The 18,519-nt window shown below is 36.8% G+C and overlaps 1 protein-coding gene across 1 annotated transcript; it reads left to right on the top strand.

Annotated features, from left to right (window-relative positions):
• Window positions 1–266: 266 nt before the first annotated feature.
• LOC100017567 (olfactory receptor 8B8) lies at window positions 267–3,064 on the top strand. Its single transcript, XM_056794542.1, has one exon. It carries the CDS (start codon window positions 1,474–1,476, stop codon window positions 2,404–2,406), a length of 933 nt encoding a protein of 310 aa, XP_056650520.1. The 5' UTR covers window positions 267–1,473; the 3' UTR covers window positions 2,407–3,064.
• The last annotated feature ends 15,455 nt before the right edge of the window (window positions 3,065–18,519 follow it).

Genomic DNA, 18,519 nt, shown 5'->3' with positions numbered 1-18,519 from the left:
GGAAGAGGAAGACAAAGGATTCTTTTACCTTTTCACTGGGGGATGTGTAATCTTGTTGTGCAATAAAAAGTTTGAGTACAAGATTAAACCCCAAAGGAGTTGTGTAGTCAAAAGTGTAAACACTCTTAGTAATATCTATTCCCTCTACTTTAATCTGTAACTCCTTGGGGAGTGTCTGTTAGTGTATTTTTGAGGTCTACTATCTCTTGTCTTTAGTGACAGGATTGCTTTTCTTTCTTTCCCTGCAGTTTGAGGACCCTCTGAGCCTTTGCCTACTGTGAACTTGAGAATTTCTCCTACAACAGCTTGAGTGAAGTCTACAAACCTCAGCCTGAAACAGAGCATAATACTCTGTCATCATAAATCTCATCAAAACCATTTCTGATCTGGGACTGTGTGAGTATAGATTCAAAAAGGCCCAATGCTGACATCTTCAGGTAGAAGTAAGGTGAGTTTAAGACTAGCTCCCCTACTTCTTCCTCCCAGACCCATTCTGTGGGATTCTGGGGCACTGAGAAAAGCCAAGAAGAGCTGGTTAGAATGTGTTATTTAGGGGGTCAAGCTTTGAAGACTTTCTATGTGGAGAGAACCAAGCTTCCTTTTTTGACTTGGTTTTACTCAGTGAGCAACTCAGATATAGTGTGTCCTTCCCTTCAAAATAGGGCTACGGGTTTTGGTTCCTGGTCTGGTAGAGTCAAGTACAAGAGAGGTAATAAGCTCTGGGTAGAGTCGTCCCTTAAGAGGAGCTGGACTGGGAGTGTACCATTGTCTCTTCATTTAGTGAGTTAGCATCTGGAGTCAGGCTCTTTTCCCTGTTGTAACAGTTTGCCCACAGAAATTGTGACAGACAAGATTAGAGTTCCTGGGTGTCTTGGTGATAGTCATAGTAGACCCAATGAGGTAGGGGATGGGTTTGGAGCAGCAGTATGCTGGTAGAAGTTCAACAACCAACTCTGAAAAAAGTGTGTAGGACACACTTTAAAGTTCAATTTGCATTATTAAAATTTTCTCCACCACTTTCTTAAGTCTAGGCAATCAACAAGAGAATGAGTTAAGGCTTGATTTCTAGGACTTGGCAATTTGATATGTTAATGGTCACAATGAAAATTGAATCATCAGAGGCACCTAGTTGGCTCAGTGCATAGAGCTTCAGGTCTGGAGTTGGGAAATCCTGTGTTCATTCAAATCTGGTCCCAGACATTTCCTAGTTGTGTTACCCTGCACTTAACCCCAAATGTATAACTCTTACTTCTCTTATGCCTTGGAACCAATACTCAGTATTGATTCTAAAAGAAAAAGTAAAAGTTTAAGGGAAAAAAAGGAAATTTAAAGATCAGTTCTGGTGAGTTGGTTCAAGCTTTCTCTAGTGAAACCCAATTCTAAATGTCCCAGATTGATCTTCCTTTTTGTCAATGGACAATCGAAGGAATGACTGAGGCAACCTTCTAATGTGATCTTTTCTTTCTCCACAGAATGGGCAGAGAAAATGACTCCTTCGTGTCTGAGTTTATTCTTTTTGGTTTAACTGACCAACCAGAGCTCCAGATCCCTCTTTTCTTCCTGTTCCTTGGGATCTATGTGATCACTGTGGTGGGAAACCTGGGCTTGATTGTTTTGATTGGTCTTAATTCTCATCTTCATACCCCCATGTACTATTTTCTGTTCAATCTGTCCTTCGTAGATCTCTGTTACTCCTCATCTATTATCCCCAAGATGCTTGTGAATTTTGTGTCAGCGAAAAACACCATTTCCTATTCAGGGTGCATGGCTCAGCTATATTTCTTTTGTTTCTTTGTAGTTTCTGAGTCCTTCCTGCTGTCAGCTATGGCATATGATCGTTATGTTGCTATCTGCAAGCCACTGCTTTACAACATCACTATGTCCTATCAAGTCTGCTGCCTGCTAGCAGTTTGTGCCTACATGATGGGGTTTTCTGGTGCCATGCCCCACACAGGAAGCATGCTGAGACTGTCCTTTTGCAACAACAACATCATCAATCACTACATGTGTGACATACTCCCTCTCCTGGAGCTTTCGTGTACCAGCACCTATGTCAATGAATTGGTTGTTTTCATTGTTGTGGGCATTGACATTGGAGTCCCCACTATCACTATCTTTATCTCTTATGCTTTAATCCTCTCTAGTATCCTCCATATCAATTCCACTGAAGGCAGGTACAAAGCCTTCAGCACCTGTAGCTCCCATATGATGGCTGTTTCTCTTTTCTTTGGGTCTGGGGCTTTCATGTACCTCAAACCTTCCTCTCTTCTCTCCATGAGCCAAGGGAAAGTATCCTCTGTGTTCTACACTATTGTGGTGCCCATGCTGAACCCTCTGATCTATAGCCTGAGGAACAAGGATGTCAAATTGGCCATGAAGAAAATCGTGAGCAAAATAATATTCTAAAGATCACTGAGATTAATATCAGTAAGTGGACTCAAGGTTTTTTCATTTCTTTGCTGGAAATCTTTCTTGGAGAGTTCTTGACCCAAATGCTCTTCAGAGACATCACAGAGAAATGGGGAATTCCAGAATTTTCAATAGTGTCAGAAAATAACATGAATACTTATATTGAATATGTCTGTTCATTTAAGACAGAGAAGAAGAAGGGAACTTCAACCTCTCCTCTCAAACAGATCCATTTCCACCTTGGAAATTAATAATAATAGCTAACATTTACCTATGTAAAGTGATATGATATCACTTACTATATGCTAGACAATGTACTAAGCATTTGAAAATTTCATCTCATTTGATCTTCACCATAGCCCTGTGAAGCAGATGATATTATTACCCAACCCCCTTTACAATTTATAAAATTTCAGCAAACAGAGTTTTAAGTGAATTGTCCAGGGTCACACAGCTAATGATTGTCTGAGGCCAGATTTGAACTTAGGGCTTCCTAATTCCAGGTCTGGCTCTATATCCACTGCATCACCATCTGCCCAAATTAAGTTCTTATTTTATCAAATGATTTCATATAAATACTCTTTTAAGAAGTGTGTTTCCCTGGTGGATTGAATCCTTACTGTATTCCACAAAAATGCATGTATCTCTTTACAAATAGGCCCATGGGGGAAAAATTCATATTTTCCAAAAAGGTTTTTCTTTGTGATTTCTTTTTATTTACTGAAGGGATCATCTTCCTTTCAGTGGCTCAACTTTATAAAGTTAGCATTATTCACAACTACTTTTTCTCCCTTACCCCATATCAAGTCATTTGCCAAATGTTATTTCTGCCTTCATAACATCTCTTGCAGCTGATTTTTTCTTCTATTTATACTCTATCTTAGTTCATTTATGGTGTCACTTTCAGTTATGTCTGACTCTTTGTGACCGCATATGGATTTTTCTTGAGAAGATACTGGAGTAATTTGCCATTTCCTTCTGCAGCTCATTTTAGAGATGAAGAACCTGAGGCAAACAGGGTTAACTGATTTGCCCTGGGTCACACAGTTAGTAAGTATTTGAGACCAGATTTGAACTCACAAAGAGGAGTCTTCCTGACCCCTGGTCCTGCACTCTACCCACTGTGCAACCTAGATACCATTTTAGTTTATTATCTTTTCCCTTGATTATTATAAGTCACTCTGCCTCCTGTCTTCATACTTTTGCACTGATTATACAACATACCTAAAATGCACTTGTGCTTCCAAGAGTTCCTCTCTTCCCTTTAAATGCAGCTCAGGTACTATCTTCTGCTTGGTCTCTCTTGATCTTCCCAAAGCTAGTGATCTTCCTCTCAAACTACCTTATATTGACCTACTTTGTTTGTATATAGATGAAGATTCACTTTATACTTATGCTATATGCCTTTATATATGTATTTGTCTCTCCCATTAGAATGGAACCTCATTGTGAGTAAGGATTGTTTAGTTCTTTGTATTTATATGCCCAATGCCGAGCAGAGTATCTGATCTTTCTAGCTGTTAGTGGGTCCTTCCTTCCATTTGTCTTGTATTTATTTTGTTTATTCTTGTGTATGTACATACTATCTTCCATGATAATATGTGAGTCCCTTTAGTGCAGGGGCTTTTCCATTTTTATCTTTGTATCCTCTGCATATTGCATAGTGGCAGGTCCAAAAATAAGTGCTTTAATAAATGCTTGTTGAGTGAATGCTTCTGGTTCTTAAGAAAGAACTTTTTTCTTGCAAAAGAAAAAATTCCAATTTTAATAACCCTTGGCAGAATACCTATCTCCCTATGGAGAATCTAGTAAGAAGAGGAATGAGCAGGGGGACTAACTGATGAATTGGTAATGTAACAAATGATGGAAGGCAAATGAAGTTGGATGGGAAGAGGCCCAAAGGAGGTCCAAATGCACTGTGGTAGTGTAAAAGTAGGCCTTCTATAGAAAGTTGTCTTTGACCCCAACAACTCCACATCTGCTACTGCAAAGGTGTAGGATAGCAATAAGAATTGGCACTTGTCATATCCTTCTCCTAAGCCTGTCCCTATATCTTACATTCCCTCCTGCCTTCACTGTCCTTCATTTTCTCATCAGAAGATCTTGCCCGTCAAATGAAAATCAGTAGTCAAAGCTCTCAAACTGGCAGTGTTCCAAGTTAGGCAATCCTCTTAAGCATATGTGATTCAAAGAGGGAGTAATTAGAACAAATTGCCAAGGGACATGGAATTAGATGTTCAAAGATTAAGTGTGTAAGGCTGTGAGCTCTAAGAAGGTCCATTTGTTCTTACCTACATTAGTGTAAAATAAAACATTCAGACACATACACTCATGTATACTTTTAGATGCTAATTGATTTATTCATGTCTTTCTAATGGTGATCTGATATAGAATGGGGATAAGAGCAGATCTTGGAACCATCACAGAGAAATAGGGGGATTACAGAGCTTTTAATACTGCCAGAAAAGTAGGAAGAATGGGGCATTGTGGAGTACAGAGATAGCAGGTGGAGTCTCGTGCTGCATATGGGATATTCTCATGGGATACTTCTGTGACACTAGAGTTGTTGGAAGCCTCTGAAGTGAGTGGCAGCTGATTGCATTGGAATTTTTGTCTTGGTATTTGGGGAGTTAAACAGTAGGAATGGGGCTAGTGTGGCATCAATCAGACTAGTTCCTCTCTCTCTCTCTCTCTCTCTCTCTCTCTCTCTCTCTCTCTCTCTCTCTCTCTCTCTCCTCCCTCTCTCTGGGAGGAGTATATGGCAAGAAAGAGTTGTATGAATGTAGGCAGAGAGGCCAATTATGACTGAGATGTGGTGTGTAGCAGCTGCACTTTATGTCTTTCCCTCATGTCTATCATTGGCTCATCAGAAGATATCACTGTTTGGGGTCCTGATTTTTTTCCCCTCTGTATCTTAATTGTGCTGAGTGAAAGTACTCTAAGGTCAAAGATATCTTGTACCAGAAGTGGAAGAATAGGTTAAAAACTATATGAAGTATACCTGCTGAGCTTACTGTCTTATCTCCTGTTACTTGAAAGGAGGCTTCCTTAACTGCAGGGATTGGGATACAAGGAGCTTTTGTGATGTGCAGCTTGCCATTCTCCCAGAACTCCATTTCATTTTATATATTTTTTAAAAGTTTCCATAAGGAAACTCAAGGCTGGTGAAATGAGAATCTTATTTGAGGCTTCTCTTTCTTTAGTGTGATGTACTATTCTCAGGCTATGCGTGGGATCTTCCTTTACCATGACTTAATATCTTAGACACTGTCTCAAACAGGATGGGATCCTGCATCTTCTGTCATAATATATTGTTCTAGGAGCTGGTGAGACTATATCCATGCCAGGAAGGTGATTATTTTTTTCTTATTTTTTTTTGTAATCATTAATTATTTTAATTTCTTGGTAGTATAGTAATTTTCGTAGATAGGTGTCATTGAGTTGGGACCAGAATAGGAGAAGAGGAGGGAAAACAGTCTGGATTGTTGTTGGAAATTTTCACAGTTTATTTATTCACCTTAGAATTCTCTCCAAAATATAAGCTTTTCTTTTAACACCAATATTATTCTGGCAATATCGTATAACTGCATATCATGAAATACTACATTGTATAAAGAATGGAAGTTGATCACCTAACAGACAATGGAGAGGTACATGGTAGTCATGAGAAGTTTTCTACTCATTACAAACGAGGCATTATTCAGAAGCAGTAAATCACACAAATGTCCCAGAAGGGGGGGAAAGATGGCATAGTTCCATAGGGAGAGAAATGGGATAAACAATGGGATAAACAAAAAATAAAATGAAATGGATAAGTATTCATGTCTTATTGATATTCACATAATTTCAAGAAAATGAGAAAGTTTTCAGTATGTCGAGAACAGATATATCAGTTTCTTGTCTTTCTAGCTCCAGTCCTGAGCACAGTGCCTGCAATACAGTAGGTGCTTAACAAATAATTCTTGACTAATTGATTGGGGGGCATTTTCTGTGCACTGATTTTTGGGTGGACATGGGCAAGAGTCCCACAAGTTGGGTAAGCCTGAATAGACACTTAGATCTGCAGCATTGGAGGAAATTCTCACATGATGAAATCACAGATTTATTTGTGTTTTTTGGACAGTTTAACAAATGTTAATGGGACAATAACAGTGTTCCCATATGTCTTAATTTTTGGAATTATGGCAGTTTAAAGTTATTTTCTATAAAAATTAAGGCTATTTTATTGATATCTCCTTTTTAGATCATCTTTGTTTCTGAATATATCCCTCTCTCATCTCCTATCCAGTAAGTCATTCCTCATAACAACAACAAAATAAACAAAAGAATAAAAAGCAGTCCAGCAAAATTTATATACACATAAACTGAGGATGCCAGTATGTGCATATTCTATACTCATATCCCTCACCTCTTCAGAGAAGGGAGGAAAATGCTTTTTCTTAACTCTAAGATTTGAGATTTTTGATTACTATAATTACATAGCGTTCAGTTTCTTTTTCTATTGCTGCAGTCGTATATATTTTCCTAGTTCTGCTTACTTAACTACATTGGTTCATATGTCTTCTTATATTTCATTAACATTTCATATATGTTTTTATGATTCAATAATATTTGTTTACATTTATGTGCTATAATTTATTTATTTATTTCCCAAACAATGGACATCTATTTTGCTTTTTATTATTTGCTGTAGAAAATTGCTGCTATGATTATTTTGCTGTTCGTAGGACCTTATTTTTGTCTTTGACCTCCTTATGGTTTATACCTTATCAGGAAGACCTCTTAGGACAAAGGGTATGGAAATTTTCAGTTCTTAAACATGAGAACAATTCCAAATTGTTTTCCAGAATTGTTGGACCAATTCATAGTTCCACTCATAGTGTTATTGTTTCCTTGAACATTTATTATTTTCATAATTTTCCACTTTTGTCAATTTGCTGGGTATGAAATGAAATCTCAGAGTTTAGCTATTTTTTGTGATTTCATTTTCCATTAATATAATAAAGGAGGGTTATTTCAATGTATTTTATATTCATTAAATAATATTACTTTACTATGAAATTATTTATGTATCAGTTATTTAGCAGTTGCTTATGTAAGAGTTTTTGTTGGCTCAAGGTGCCAGATTGGCAAAAATAATAAAAAAAAACCCATAGACAAGCAAATCAAAAGCCCCTTTAAAAAGGGTTGTGGACAATTAATCTTTCTTTTTCTGTTTCCAATGAAAAAAATTGTGATTGGATTATGTTTCTTTTCTCCTTTCTCTCTTCCTTCCTTCCACAGTTCTATTACTTAATAAAAAAACTTCCCCCAATGGTTTTGGAAAAATGTAGTATAAAACTAGAATTCTTATTGGAGACAACTTTGCAAAGCTACTTTGAGCAATTCTTAAGACTCCAATGGATACTGGGATTCAATGTGCATTTGTATCCTTCTCATCTATGTAAGAAAATATGAAGAAGTATTTATTACTGTCATCAGTTCCGCAGTAATCATCAGATTATTGCCAGATTGGAGTAATAAAATCCAATTCTCTGGGATCTCACTATTATCTATTTCATGTTAGTAAAAAAGAAGGGACTTTAAAAGACAATCTAATCCAACCCCTATACTTTTTAGATGATAAAACCGAGACCATAGAGATGAAGTGGGTTGCCCAAGATCAAAGAATTATTTGGTAATTTTAAGATTTAGGATAAGGTTTCAGGACTGTTGATTCCTTACAGTATAAAGAGAAAACTACGAAGAAGAAATTGTAACTGTTTCTGTGCTCTCTAGAAACCTGAGTTGGGACTCTGTTGGGTGGCAGTGAACATTCATTCATGGCAAATTCTCTAGAGCAGTGATGACTAACTTTTGGCATGCCTGTAGAAAAGGACATGCACAGCGCTCTCTGTGGGCATGTCTACAGTTACCCACCCAAGTTTATTATTAGAAAGCCAGAGGGACTCGAGGTGGAGCTGCCACCCATCCCCTCTCCATGGGCCAGGGGACATTCCTCACTTTACTGCTTCTCTGCCCTGCAGCCCAAAGGAAGTGCTTCCTCCCTCCTCTGTCTGGGGTAAGGGGGGGGCAGCCAAGGGGTGAGGGGTGTGTGGCATGGCTCTTGGTCTCTTGGGGGGATGGGGCATAGTACTTCATCTCTGGGTGGGGCGGATAAGACACTTGGTAGGGGGTGGTGGTGGAGGAGGTGGGGCTGGCACTCTATCTCTAAAAGGTTCACCATCAGTGCTCTAGAGGATATTGCTGTTACATTGTGAGAAAGAAATATTCTCTGTTTTTTTTAAACCCTTATATTTAGTCTTAGAATCAATACTAAGTATCAGTTCCAAGGCAGGAGAATGGCAAGGGCTAGGCAAGTAGGGTTAAATTACTTGCCTAGGTTCACATAACTAAGAAATGTCTGAGGCTAGATTTGGACCCCAGACCTCCTATTTCTAGACCTGGTTCTCTATCCATTGAGTTGCCTAGCTATCCCTTATACTGTACCTTAGTTAACAGATTTTTCAATTTTACTTAAACTTTTTTTTGAAAATTTTATTTAATTAGTCAATGTAGAACATTATTCCTTGGTCACAAGAATCATATTCTTTCCCTCTCCTCCCCCACCCCTTCCCATAGCTGATACACAATTCCACTGCGTTTTACATGTGTCCTTGATCAGAACCTATTTCCATGTTGTTGATATTAAACTTAATTTTTAAGTAAAGATGAAGCTCTGATCATTCTATCTTACTGCTACTCATTCTTTGCCATATTCTAATTGTATGGTTCCTTTACCATTCTTTCCCTTCGTTTCTTCTATATATTGCTTAATGCCATCAACATAGCCATGAAGGATTTCATTACAATTTGATGTTGGCTTTCATTTCTACAGAACATTCTATTTATTCTTCCCTGATTAGTTCTTTATCCATTTCATAAGGCCTCCTTTCCAAACCTTTTTTGTCCTCAAGCCTCCTATATGACACCTTCTTCTTCCCTCTTAGCAGAGAAACTTGCCTTCCTTGTATTTTTTGAGAAAATGGGTTATCTAGAATGAGTTTCATTTTTCCTGATATCATACAATCCAAATTTACTCCCCAGCATATCTCATTCTCTTTTCTGTTCCTCTATTCTCTAACAAAGAGATGGCCTTTCTCTGGTGAGAGGCTAATCTCTCTATTGTGGGGAATAAGAGCTTTAGTCCTCCTGTAGAAATCTTTAATACATATTTTGCACAGGATAGTAGCAAACCATTAAAAAGAGTGAAAATAGTCTCAAGAACTTAACAGAACTTTAATCCAATTGTGATAATATTAAATACTTACTGTACCAAAAATTAAAAACAAAGAGTTCTTCTCAAGATTAATGCTTTCCAGATGATCTAGTCACATAGTATATATAGTTGATTTTTTTCCAATAAATTTTTTTTAGTTCCATCTTCTATATCTTCTCAGAATTTGATTTCAATCATCCCCTTTTCTTATCTTTAATCTTTTATTGACTGGATTCTTCTCTACTGCCTACAAACAGGCCCAAATATCTTCTATCCATAAAAATTCCTCACTATGCCATACCCTGAAGATATCATTCTATCTTCTTTTCAGAATCAACTTGAAAGAGTTGCTTAGTCTTGTTATTCCCACTTCTTTACTCCCCTCTCTTTTCCCAGTTTCTTGCAATCTGTGTTCTGACTTTATTTCTATATTGGAAATACTTTCTCCAAGGCTTCCAATGACCTTTAAAAATTTTATTGATACATTTTATTCACATGTTATTTTAATTTCCAAATATATCTCTCAGCTCTTCCTTCCCCAGAGAACTATTGCTTGTAATAAAAAGAGAGAAGAAAAATTAGTTCAGCTGAACTAACTATAGTTATCAATAAATCCATTTAGATAGTACATGCCATATTTCATATCCATAGTCTTTCACTTTGATAGAGAAAGGAGTGAGCTGCTTTTTTCCTTTCTTAATCAGTACCAAGATTGGCCATTATAATTACATAGAATTGTTTCTTTTTTTGTCATTCTTACCACTGACATTATCACCAAATAAATCCATATTTCTCTGTATTCTTTGTATTCATTGTTTCTTATGATAAAGTGATATTCCATTATACCTATGTTCAGCAGTTTATTAATTATCCAGTTGAAGTGTATGTATCTTATTAATAGTTTTTATGACTATAGACATGCTACTATAAATAAAGACCTTGGTTTATATCTTTTTCTGCCTTCTAATTTTAAAAAAGATATTACATTTTATTTTATTTCTCTTCAATTCATGTAAAAACAATTTCCAACATTTCCAAAGACTATTAAGTCTTGAATTCTCTCCCTGTTTCCCTCCCCTCAATCCTTTCATTCCCCTTGAGATGATAAGCAATCCCATAGATTTTACATGTGTAATCATGTAAACAAAATAGGAGGGAAACTCAAAAAGAAAAAAAAATAAGTGAAAAAGTTTGCATTGGTCTACTTTCAGACTTTGTTTTTTTTTCCTCTGAAAGTAGATAGCATTTTTTTTATCATTTGTCCTTTAGGATAGTTTAGGATCATTGTATTGCTGAGAATAGCTGTTATTCACAGTTATTCATTATAAAGTATTCCTGTCGCTGTACGATATTCTTTTGGTCCTGCTTGTTTTATTCTGCTTTAGTTCAAGTATTCCCCAATTGATGGATATCACTTCACTTTTCAAATCTTTGCTCTCCTAAAAAGAGCTGCTTTAAGTATTTTTGTATATATAGGTCTTTCCCCCTTTTGTTTTTTTTATCTTTTTGGGATATAAAATTGGTATTGCTGGGTAGAAGGATATGTACTACTTTATAGTCCTGTGAACATAGGTCCAAATTGCCCTCCTGAATGATTGAGTTCAGCTCACAACTCCCCCAACAACAGGGCATTAGTGTTTCCATTTTCCCATATGCCCTCCAAGTTTTGTCATTTCCCTTTTCTGTCATAATATCAATCTGATAGGCATAGGGTGGTATCTCAGAGTTGTTTTAATTTGTATTTCCCTAATTAATAGTGATTTAGAGCATTTTTTTCATGATTATAGAGAGTTAAGGACTTACAGAACTGCCTGTTCTTATCTTTTTGAGCACTTATTAGTTGGGGAATGACCTATATTTTTATATATTCAACACATTTCTTGATATATATATTTCTTAACATTTCTTGATTTCTTGGGAAATGGGACCTTTATTAGAGGCATGTAAACAATTGCACCATTATGATTACTATGTATTACTTTCCATCCTATTTACCCCCATTTAGTTTCTGACATCCCCCTCTCCCAATTTGCCTGGTTTTCTCTCAGCCCCACTCCCTTTCTTTTAACCCCTTCCCCTCCTATTTTCCTGTAGGGTAAGATAATTTCTATACCCCATTGATTGTGTACATTCTTCCCTCATTGAGCCAATTCTGACAAGATTCACATGCTGTCCTCCTTATCTTCCCCATCTTCCCCTCTACTGTGAATGCTCTTTCATGCCTCTTTTATGTGCAATAATTTACCCCATTCTATTTTTCCCTTTCCTTCCTCCTAATGCATTCTTTTTTCTCATGTCTTAATTTAATTTTTTAAATCTTCCCATAATATTTAACTCACACCCTTGCCTTCCATCTATGTATATTCCTTCTAACTGCGCTAATAATGACAAAGTTCTTTGACATTACAAGAATTATTTCCCCATGTAGGAATGTATATAATTTAACCTTACTGAATGTCTTTTGATTCTCTTTTATGTTTACCATTTTATGATTGTCTTGACTCTTGTATTTGAGAGTCAAATTTTCCAATCAGATCTGGTCTTTTCATCAGGAATGTTTGAAAGTCCTCAATTTCTTTGAATACTGATCTCCCCCCTCCCCAAAGGATTATGCTCACTTTTGCTGAATGATTCTTGGTTGAATTCCTAGCTCTTTTGTCCTCTGGAATATCAGATTCCAGGCTCTCTGATCCTTTAATATAGAAGCAACTAAGTCTGATGTTATCCTGCCTGTGGCACCATGATATTGAATTGTTTCTTTTTGGCTGCTTGCAATATTTTCTCCTTAACCTCTAGAATTTGGCTAATATATTCCTGGGAATTATCTTTTTGGGATCTCTTTCAGGAGCTGATTGGTAGATTCTTTCAATTTCTGTTTTGTCCTCTGGTTCTAGAATATCAAGGCAATTTCCTTTGATTTCTTGAAAGATAATGTCTAAGCTCTTTTTTTGATCATCGTTTTCAGGTGGTCCATTAATTCTTAAATTATCTCTCCTAGATTTATTATTTTCTAGGGCAGTTTTTTCCCATGAGATATTTAATATTTTTCCCATTGGCTATAACCCTTTGCACCCCTATGTGTCTCATTTTGCATTGTGAATATTTCACCTTTCTGTCATGTGGTGATTAGCATCTCTTCTATGATCATGATTGGTTATTATACTGAACAGAATTGCTAAGTTTTTCACAGTTGTTTGTCATTATAATAATTTTATCATTGGGTAAATTGCTCTCTTAGTTCTGCTTACTCTGTACCAGTTTGTACATCTTCCCAAGTCTGTCCAAGTTTATCCTCTTCATACTATCTTATGATGAAACAGTATTTCATTCCATTTATATACCATAACTTGCTTAGTAATTTCCCACATGGTGATGAGTACCATCTCAATCTGGTAAATTTCCACGATATATTTGGTGGATTTTCTTTTGGTTTGAGTGGATGGGAAAGCATAGTGTATTTCTTTTTGCTATGGTGCCATCTTGGCCCCACTCTGGGTATGTCTGCATAGTGGATAAAGTGGTTGGGTGTATCATCATGAGGATGGTATTCATGTTTTGGTCCTCTAGCATTGTTAACATATCAATGCAAATAAGATCCAAAAGGTTGTTTCTACTAATATTCTTTAGGTAAAGAGTTCAATGGAGCAGAACTTCCTTTTGAATACAATTGCCATGGGCCTCATACTTCTTGCATACATAGACTTCCATTTGGGGCCAATTTATCTGTTTTACACAGAGTTCATCTTGTGTTTCCTTTTGACTCAGGTATCCAAAATTACCATGGAGGTCATTCAGAGTCGTGGCTCTTCTTGGCAGCCATAATTACTTACTTATACTTTGCATAGGATCTCATGTAGTTTAATATTGTTCCTCATAGCAAAGCTGTCAACTTCTGCCTTTCCCTTAATACTGTTTTGTTTTTAGGAGTGGAATAAAAATCTGGCGAACTCTTCCAGTGTTTAAGAAAGCTTGTGGCATGCTGGTCTTCTTGTCAAGAATGGTTATTGGTTATGTATATATTAAATAAACTTTCTGCTGGAAAAATAGAAGTCTTTAGGTTCAGACTGAGAACTGAGGGCATCCCTTTCATCTAGGTTTTCTGCTTTGGTTTATTATTATATTGCAGACTTCAGGAAGGACTGGTGGCCAAATTTGAGAGCCTGTTCTACTTATGGGGGCAGAGTCATACAGCTTCCTTTGGTTTCTGTATTTGCTACTTGTTCAGTACAAATTTTAGGGTTCCTGACCAGATTATCAACTTTAGGGAAAAGTCCCTTCCTCATATGACCCAGTAGTGGGTAGTGAACAACAGAACTGCCAGCTAACATTTCTTCCAATTCCTCACACCAAGTCTGGCTCCTTTATGTTTGATCTGGGACCTCTTGCTCTGCTGCACAGCCTTGGCAGCCTTTATTTCAGTTCAGTTAGAATGCTCCAAATGGTGAATAAACTCTGGAAATACAAAGCTATCTTTTGTCCTATGCCAATGGTCTGGCAGAATGAATCACTATGATTTCTTCTTGGATTTCCCCTTCAGGACTCAATCTGGTGCATTTTCCATATCTGTGTGAAGTAGTTTGGGAAGAATTTGACCTCCTTCTATACTCTTATCTTGACTCTTATCCCCTCTGATCCATTTTTTAAAAATTTAGAATATTTTCCCCTGGTTACATGATTCATGATTCATCTCTCCCTTTTCTCCTTCCCTCCCCTCTTCCAGAGCTGACAAGAAATTCCACTGGGTTATACATGTACCATTGTTCAAAACCTATTTCCATGTTATTCATATTTGCAAAAGAGTGATCTTTTAACATCAAGTTCCTCTGGAGCAGAAAAATCTATTACATTTGATTATATAACAGTATATCAGTCTCTGTGTACAATGTTTGCCTGGTTCTTCTCCTTTTGCTCTGCATCAATTCTTGGAGGTCTTCCAATTCATTATTCCTTTCAGCACAATAGTATTCCATCACCATCAGACATCACAATTTGTTCAGCCATTCCTCAATTGAAGGACACCCCTTCATTTTCCATTTTTTGCCACCATAAAGAGCATGGCTATAAATATTTTGGAACAAAGAGATTATTATCTCTTTGAGGTACAAACATAGCAGTGGTATGGGTGAGATCCATTTATTTTTGATTGACCTTAATTTTTTTCTCCATATGGGAAGAGGGACTGATAAAGGGAACTAATATTTGAAAAGTGGCACTTATAGATAAGGAGGTTCTGATTGCTTATGTATTTGTTATGGGAACTTTGGGAGGAAATAGAGTCCTCCATATTTGAATTCATAACAGAGAAGAAAAAAGGTAGATAACTGTCACCTGAATTTTATGAATACAGATTCATAGAAAGATACTTAGAGCTTTCTACTTCTTCATCTAAATTCTCTAGGGTTAAGAATAATAACAAGGTTTTAACACACACAACAGTTCAAATGAGGAAGAAAGGGGAATTGCCCAAGGAAATTAATTTGGATACACATAAAATTCATTGACCAACTAAAAAATTAAATCTGTAGGTCTCTCTATATATATAGATATGATGAGAAGAAAGGTAGGTCAGAAAGATGAATACAAAAGAGATTTCAAAAAATTTTGTTGAGGGCAAAAAGGAGATGAAAGAAAAGATAAGGATATTGCTTTAGGTGGATAGGATTATAAAAAAGGATTATGGAGAAGAGGTGGAGCTACTTTTTGTATTTTCTTTTAAAGAATGATCTTTGGACTGGAAGATATTGAATAATAATCATGACATAGGAATTGAACTGCATAATCAGAGAAAATCTACCCTTCCTCAATGAGTTTAACTTAACAGTAATGGACTGCATCTTAGGGGAATTATAGAACTTCCATTTCATTTATTCTACATTATAAAAATGTTTCTTATGTCCTTTGAGTTTTTAAAAAAATTTTTTTTGGAATCTCTAGCATTACACACCAAGATCCTGTGCTCTTCCAGAAGCCCTTTTTATAACAAATAATTCTAATGAAGTACAACAAATCCACAGATTGGCTTATGTCTAAAAATGCATGTCTCATTGTGATTATATTTGATAGACATAAAGTCCTATGCTAAAGAAAAAATAACACCTTACCACAGAAATACAGAATAGGGGAATTTGGAGAATAATATTTGTATTTTTGGCCTATAAATTGGGCCACAAAGCCAAAATCCTTTACTGATTTTTACATATATTCTTAGGTGTTGATATATGCTACAAGTCTTAGCATATATTTAGGTTTCTATTTCTTGGTGGGTAGTCTCCCCTTATTTCTAAGCTTCTTTTCCCCTTTTGAATCACATCCTCCTAGGTATAACCTTCAAGGCCACCTCAGATGAGATTAGTCATGTATTCAAACTAGGGGAAGTTTGATGGAAACCCATGCTTAGTTAGGAAGTTAGCACACTTAGGTGTTGTAGTGGATAAAGTGATAGACTTGTAGTATGGAAGTTTTGAATTCAACTTAACTCAGACTTTTAAGCAATTGTGATCTTGGGTAATTCACTTAACCTCTTTCTGTCTCAGTTTCCTCATCTATAAAATAGGGTTAATTATGGTACCTACCACCCAGGGTTGTTGAGAGGATCAAATGAAATAATATTTGTAGGAGTGCCTTACACACTGTAAAGAACTATATCAACGCTAACTATTATTATGCCATCAGAGTGTGAGTTCTAAAACATATAGCTATATGAATGTAATTGAATATTACTGTGCTGTAAGAAATTATGAATATGGGAAATTATGAATATGACTTTTTGTCTTCCTTTGTTTACTGATTTCAGCAAATAATGAATTTTTGTTTTTGATGATGTAAGTTAAATTGACTCTTTTTCTTACCTAAACTATCTTTGCCTTCATCCACAGGGGCAGTGAATCTGGAGACTTTAGCAAAGGCACTACAAAATTTTGGGGACTTTCCCTGACCTTGAACTGGAGAGTGTCAACATGGATTTTTGGATGACTCAGTTTATCCTTACCTTTGAGTAATCCCAGTGCCAAGTACCCCATTTTGGTTTGAACATTAAGCACCTTTTTGTGTTGGAGGCTTCTCTATTGGATGATAATTTTCCTCTTATGAAGCCCAGTTTCTTAGTTTGATCTTTGCCTTTGATTTGTTACAGCTGATGCTTCTTAATGCCCTAGTTGCTAGTTGCAAAGAGGTTTACAAACCTGTTTTTGATACCTAATTATCCAGAGGATATAAGGACTCCCAATTTCCTTTCCTCTTTGGGGGAAGTATTTAGTGTGTTTTATCTCTGGGTGGAGTTGGCATCTAGTACAGTGTCTCCTCCCAGAAATGTGGTTCCCAGAGTCCCAGGGCCTTTGGTTTTGTATGGTATTCAAGTTTGACTCTGTGTAGTGACCAAATACTTGAACCTTATCCCTGTTTCTAATGAAAGAGTGGGTTTTATTGATTACTTGGTTATTCTGTGTTATTTCCAAGTTAACAAGGATTATGAGAAGAAGAGGAGAAAGAGTGGTTGCTGGGAGGAGCCATCTGAATCGTGGCTGCCCTATGTGATCTGGGAGGAAGAAGGAGTGACCTTCTTGTCTACTTCTCCTGTTCCAGATGTTGACTGCTCAGGAGTGTTTTTTACTCAATCATTACCTGCTTTCATTTGACCCCTTAAAGTGTTCATTCTGCAGTTGATGTTTGGATGCTCCTTGTTTTTATCCCAAATATTTACTTCCTCTCAAGTCATTAAGCCAAATTTCTCCCATCAACCTTTGATGTATAAAATAGTTGATAGCTATTAGCCAAAGAGTAGGAATTTTCCCTTTTCTTTAAAGAGACAAAAAAAGCATCCCCACCAATCTCCCCTTCACTCCAGTCCTCACCCCCAGTCAAGACTGTCTTGGGGCTATACTCATAGGGACAAAGAGAGGGAGCCAGAATTGTCTCCTACAAGTTTCACAGAATTGTTTGAGGCCAAATATAAAATGATTTCTCAGGCTTGTTTTATTTCCATTTTTCAAAAGGACAGAAAGCCAGTAGTACCATGCTGTGGGGAAAAGCTGCCACAGATTCAATTCTGACAGCTTAGGGTAGTAATTTTTTTCCCTTAACTTCAAAAGCACAACCAGTGGGGTGTGGGGGGCAGGGATTGGAGAGGGTGGTGAAAGTTGTGGGGGTTGGGACGGAGGATTCTGGGCAGGCTCAGTAGCCCAGCTGGAGGGCATCAATTTTAAGTGCCTGGTTTCCATAGTGATTCTACCTTAGCAACCTAGCAACAGTCCCAGTGTTTGAACTTGTTGACAAATCCCTCCTGGTGGTTAGACTTGTAAAGCACCTGCTTCCTGTTAGTAAAGCACAATTTGATCTATTTGCCAGAGGCTGGGGGAGATACACATATCTCACTGATTTAGGATTTATCTCATGTACCACTTATAGGACAAATATGAAATCAGATAAAGCCATGCTATTTGGTGTGGTATTTTTGCCTTTTGGAGACTGTCACATCACCACTGAAACATGTGACATGGACTAAATGAGACACCTTTTCACTGAGTGAAATTATACTAGGAAAGGGAACAAAGAGGAATAGATTGGCTGAGAATTGGACAGTGACCTTGTTGCCTCACACCTCTATACTTGTTTCTATAACATATTTCAGAATGCAGAAAACTGGTTCCAGATCTGCTGAATAACACATATACAGTCCTTTTAGCCCTAGACAACATGGGTGTGAAATTCTAACAGATCCTGTGTGTCTTCTTTTTTTAAAAAGATTTTTGTTGGATTTTTTGCCATTTTATCTCCTCAATTTCTCCTTGTATTCCCTCTCTTACACCCAAAGAGCTAGTCATCATAACAAATATTTTTTAAGAAAAAAAAAGAGA

The sequence above is a fragment of the Monodelphis domestica genome, chromosome 4 (assembly GCF_027887165.1).
Source record: "Monodelphis domestica isolate mMonDom1 chromosome 4, mMonDom1.pri, whole genome shotgun sequence".
Taxonomy (NCBI): Eukaryota; Metazoa; Chordata; class Mammalia; order Didelphimorphia; family Didelphidae; genus Monodelphis; species Monodelphis domestica.
Note: the sequence above shows the minus strand (reverse complement) of the source record. Positions and strands in the feature narration are given on the sequence as shown.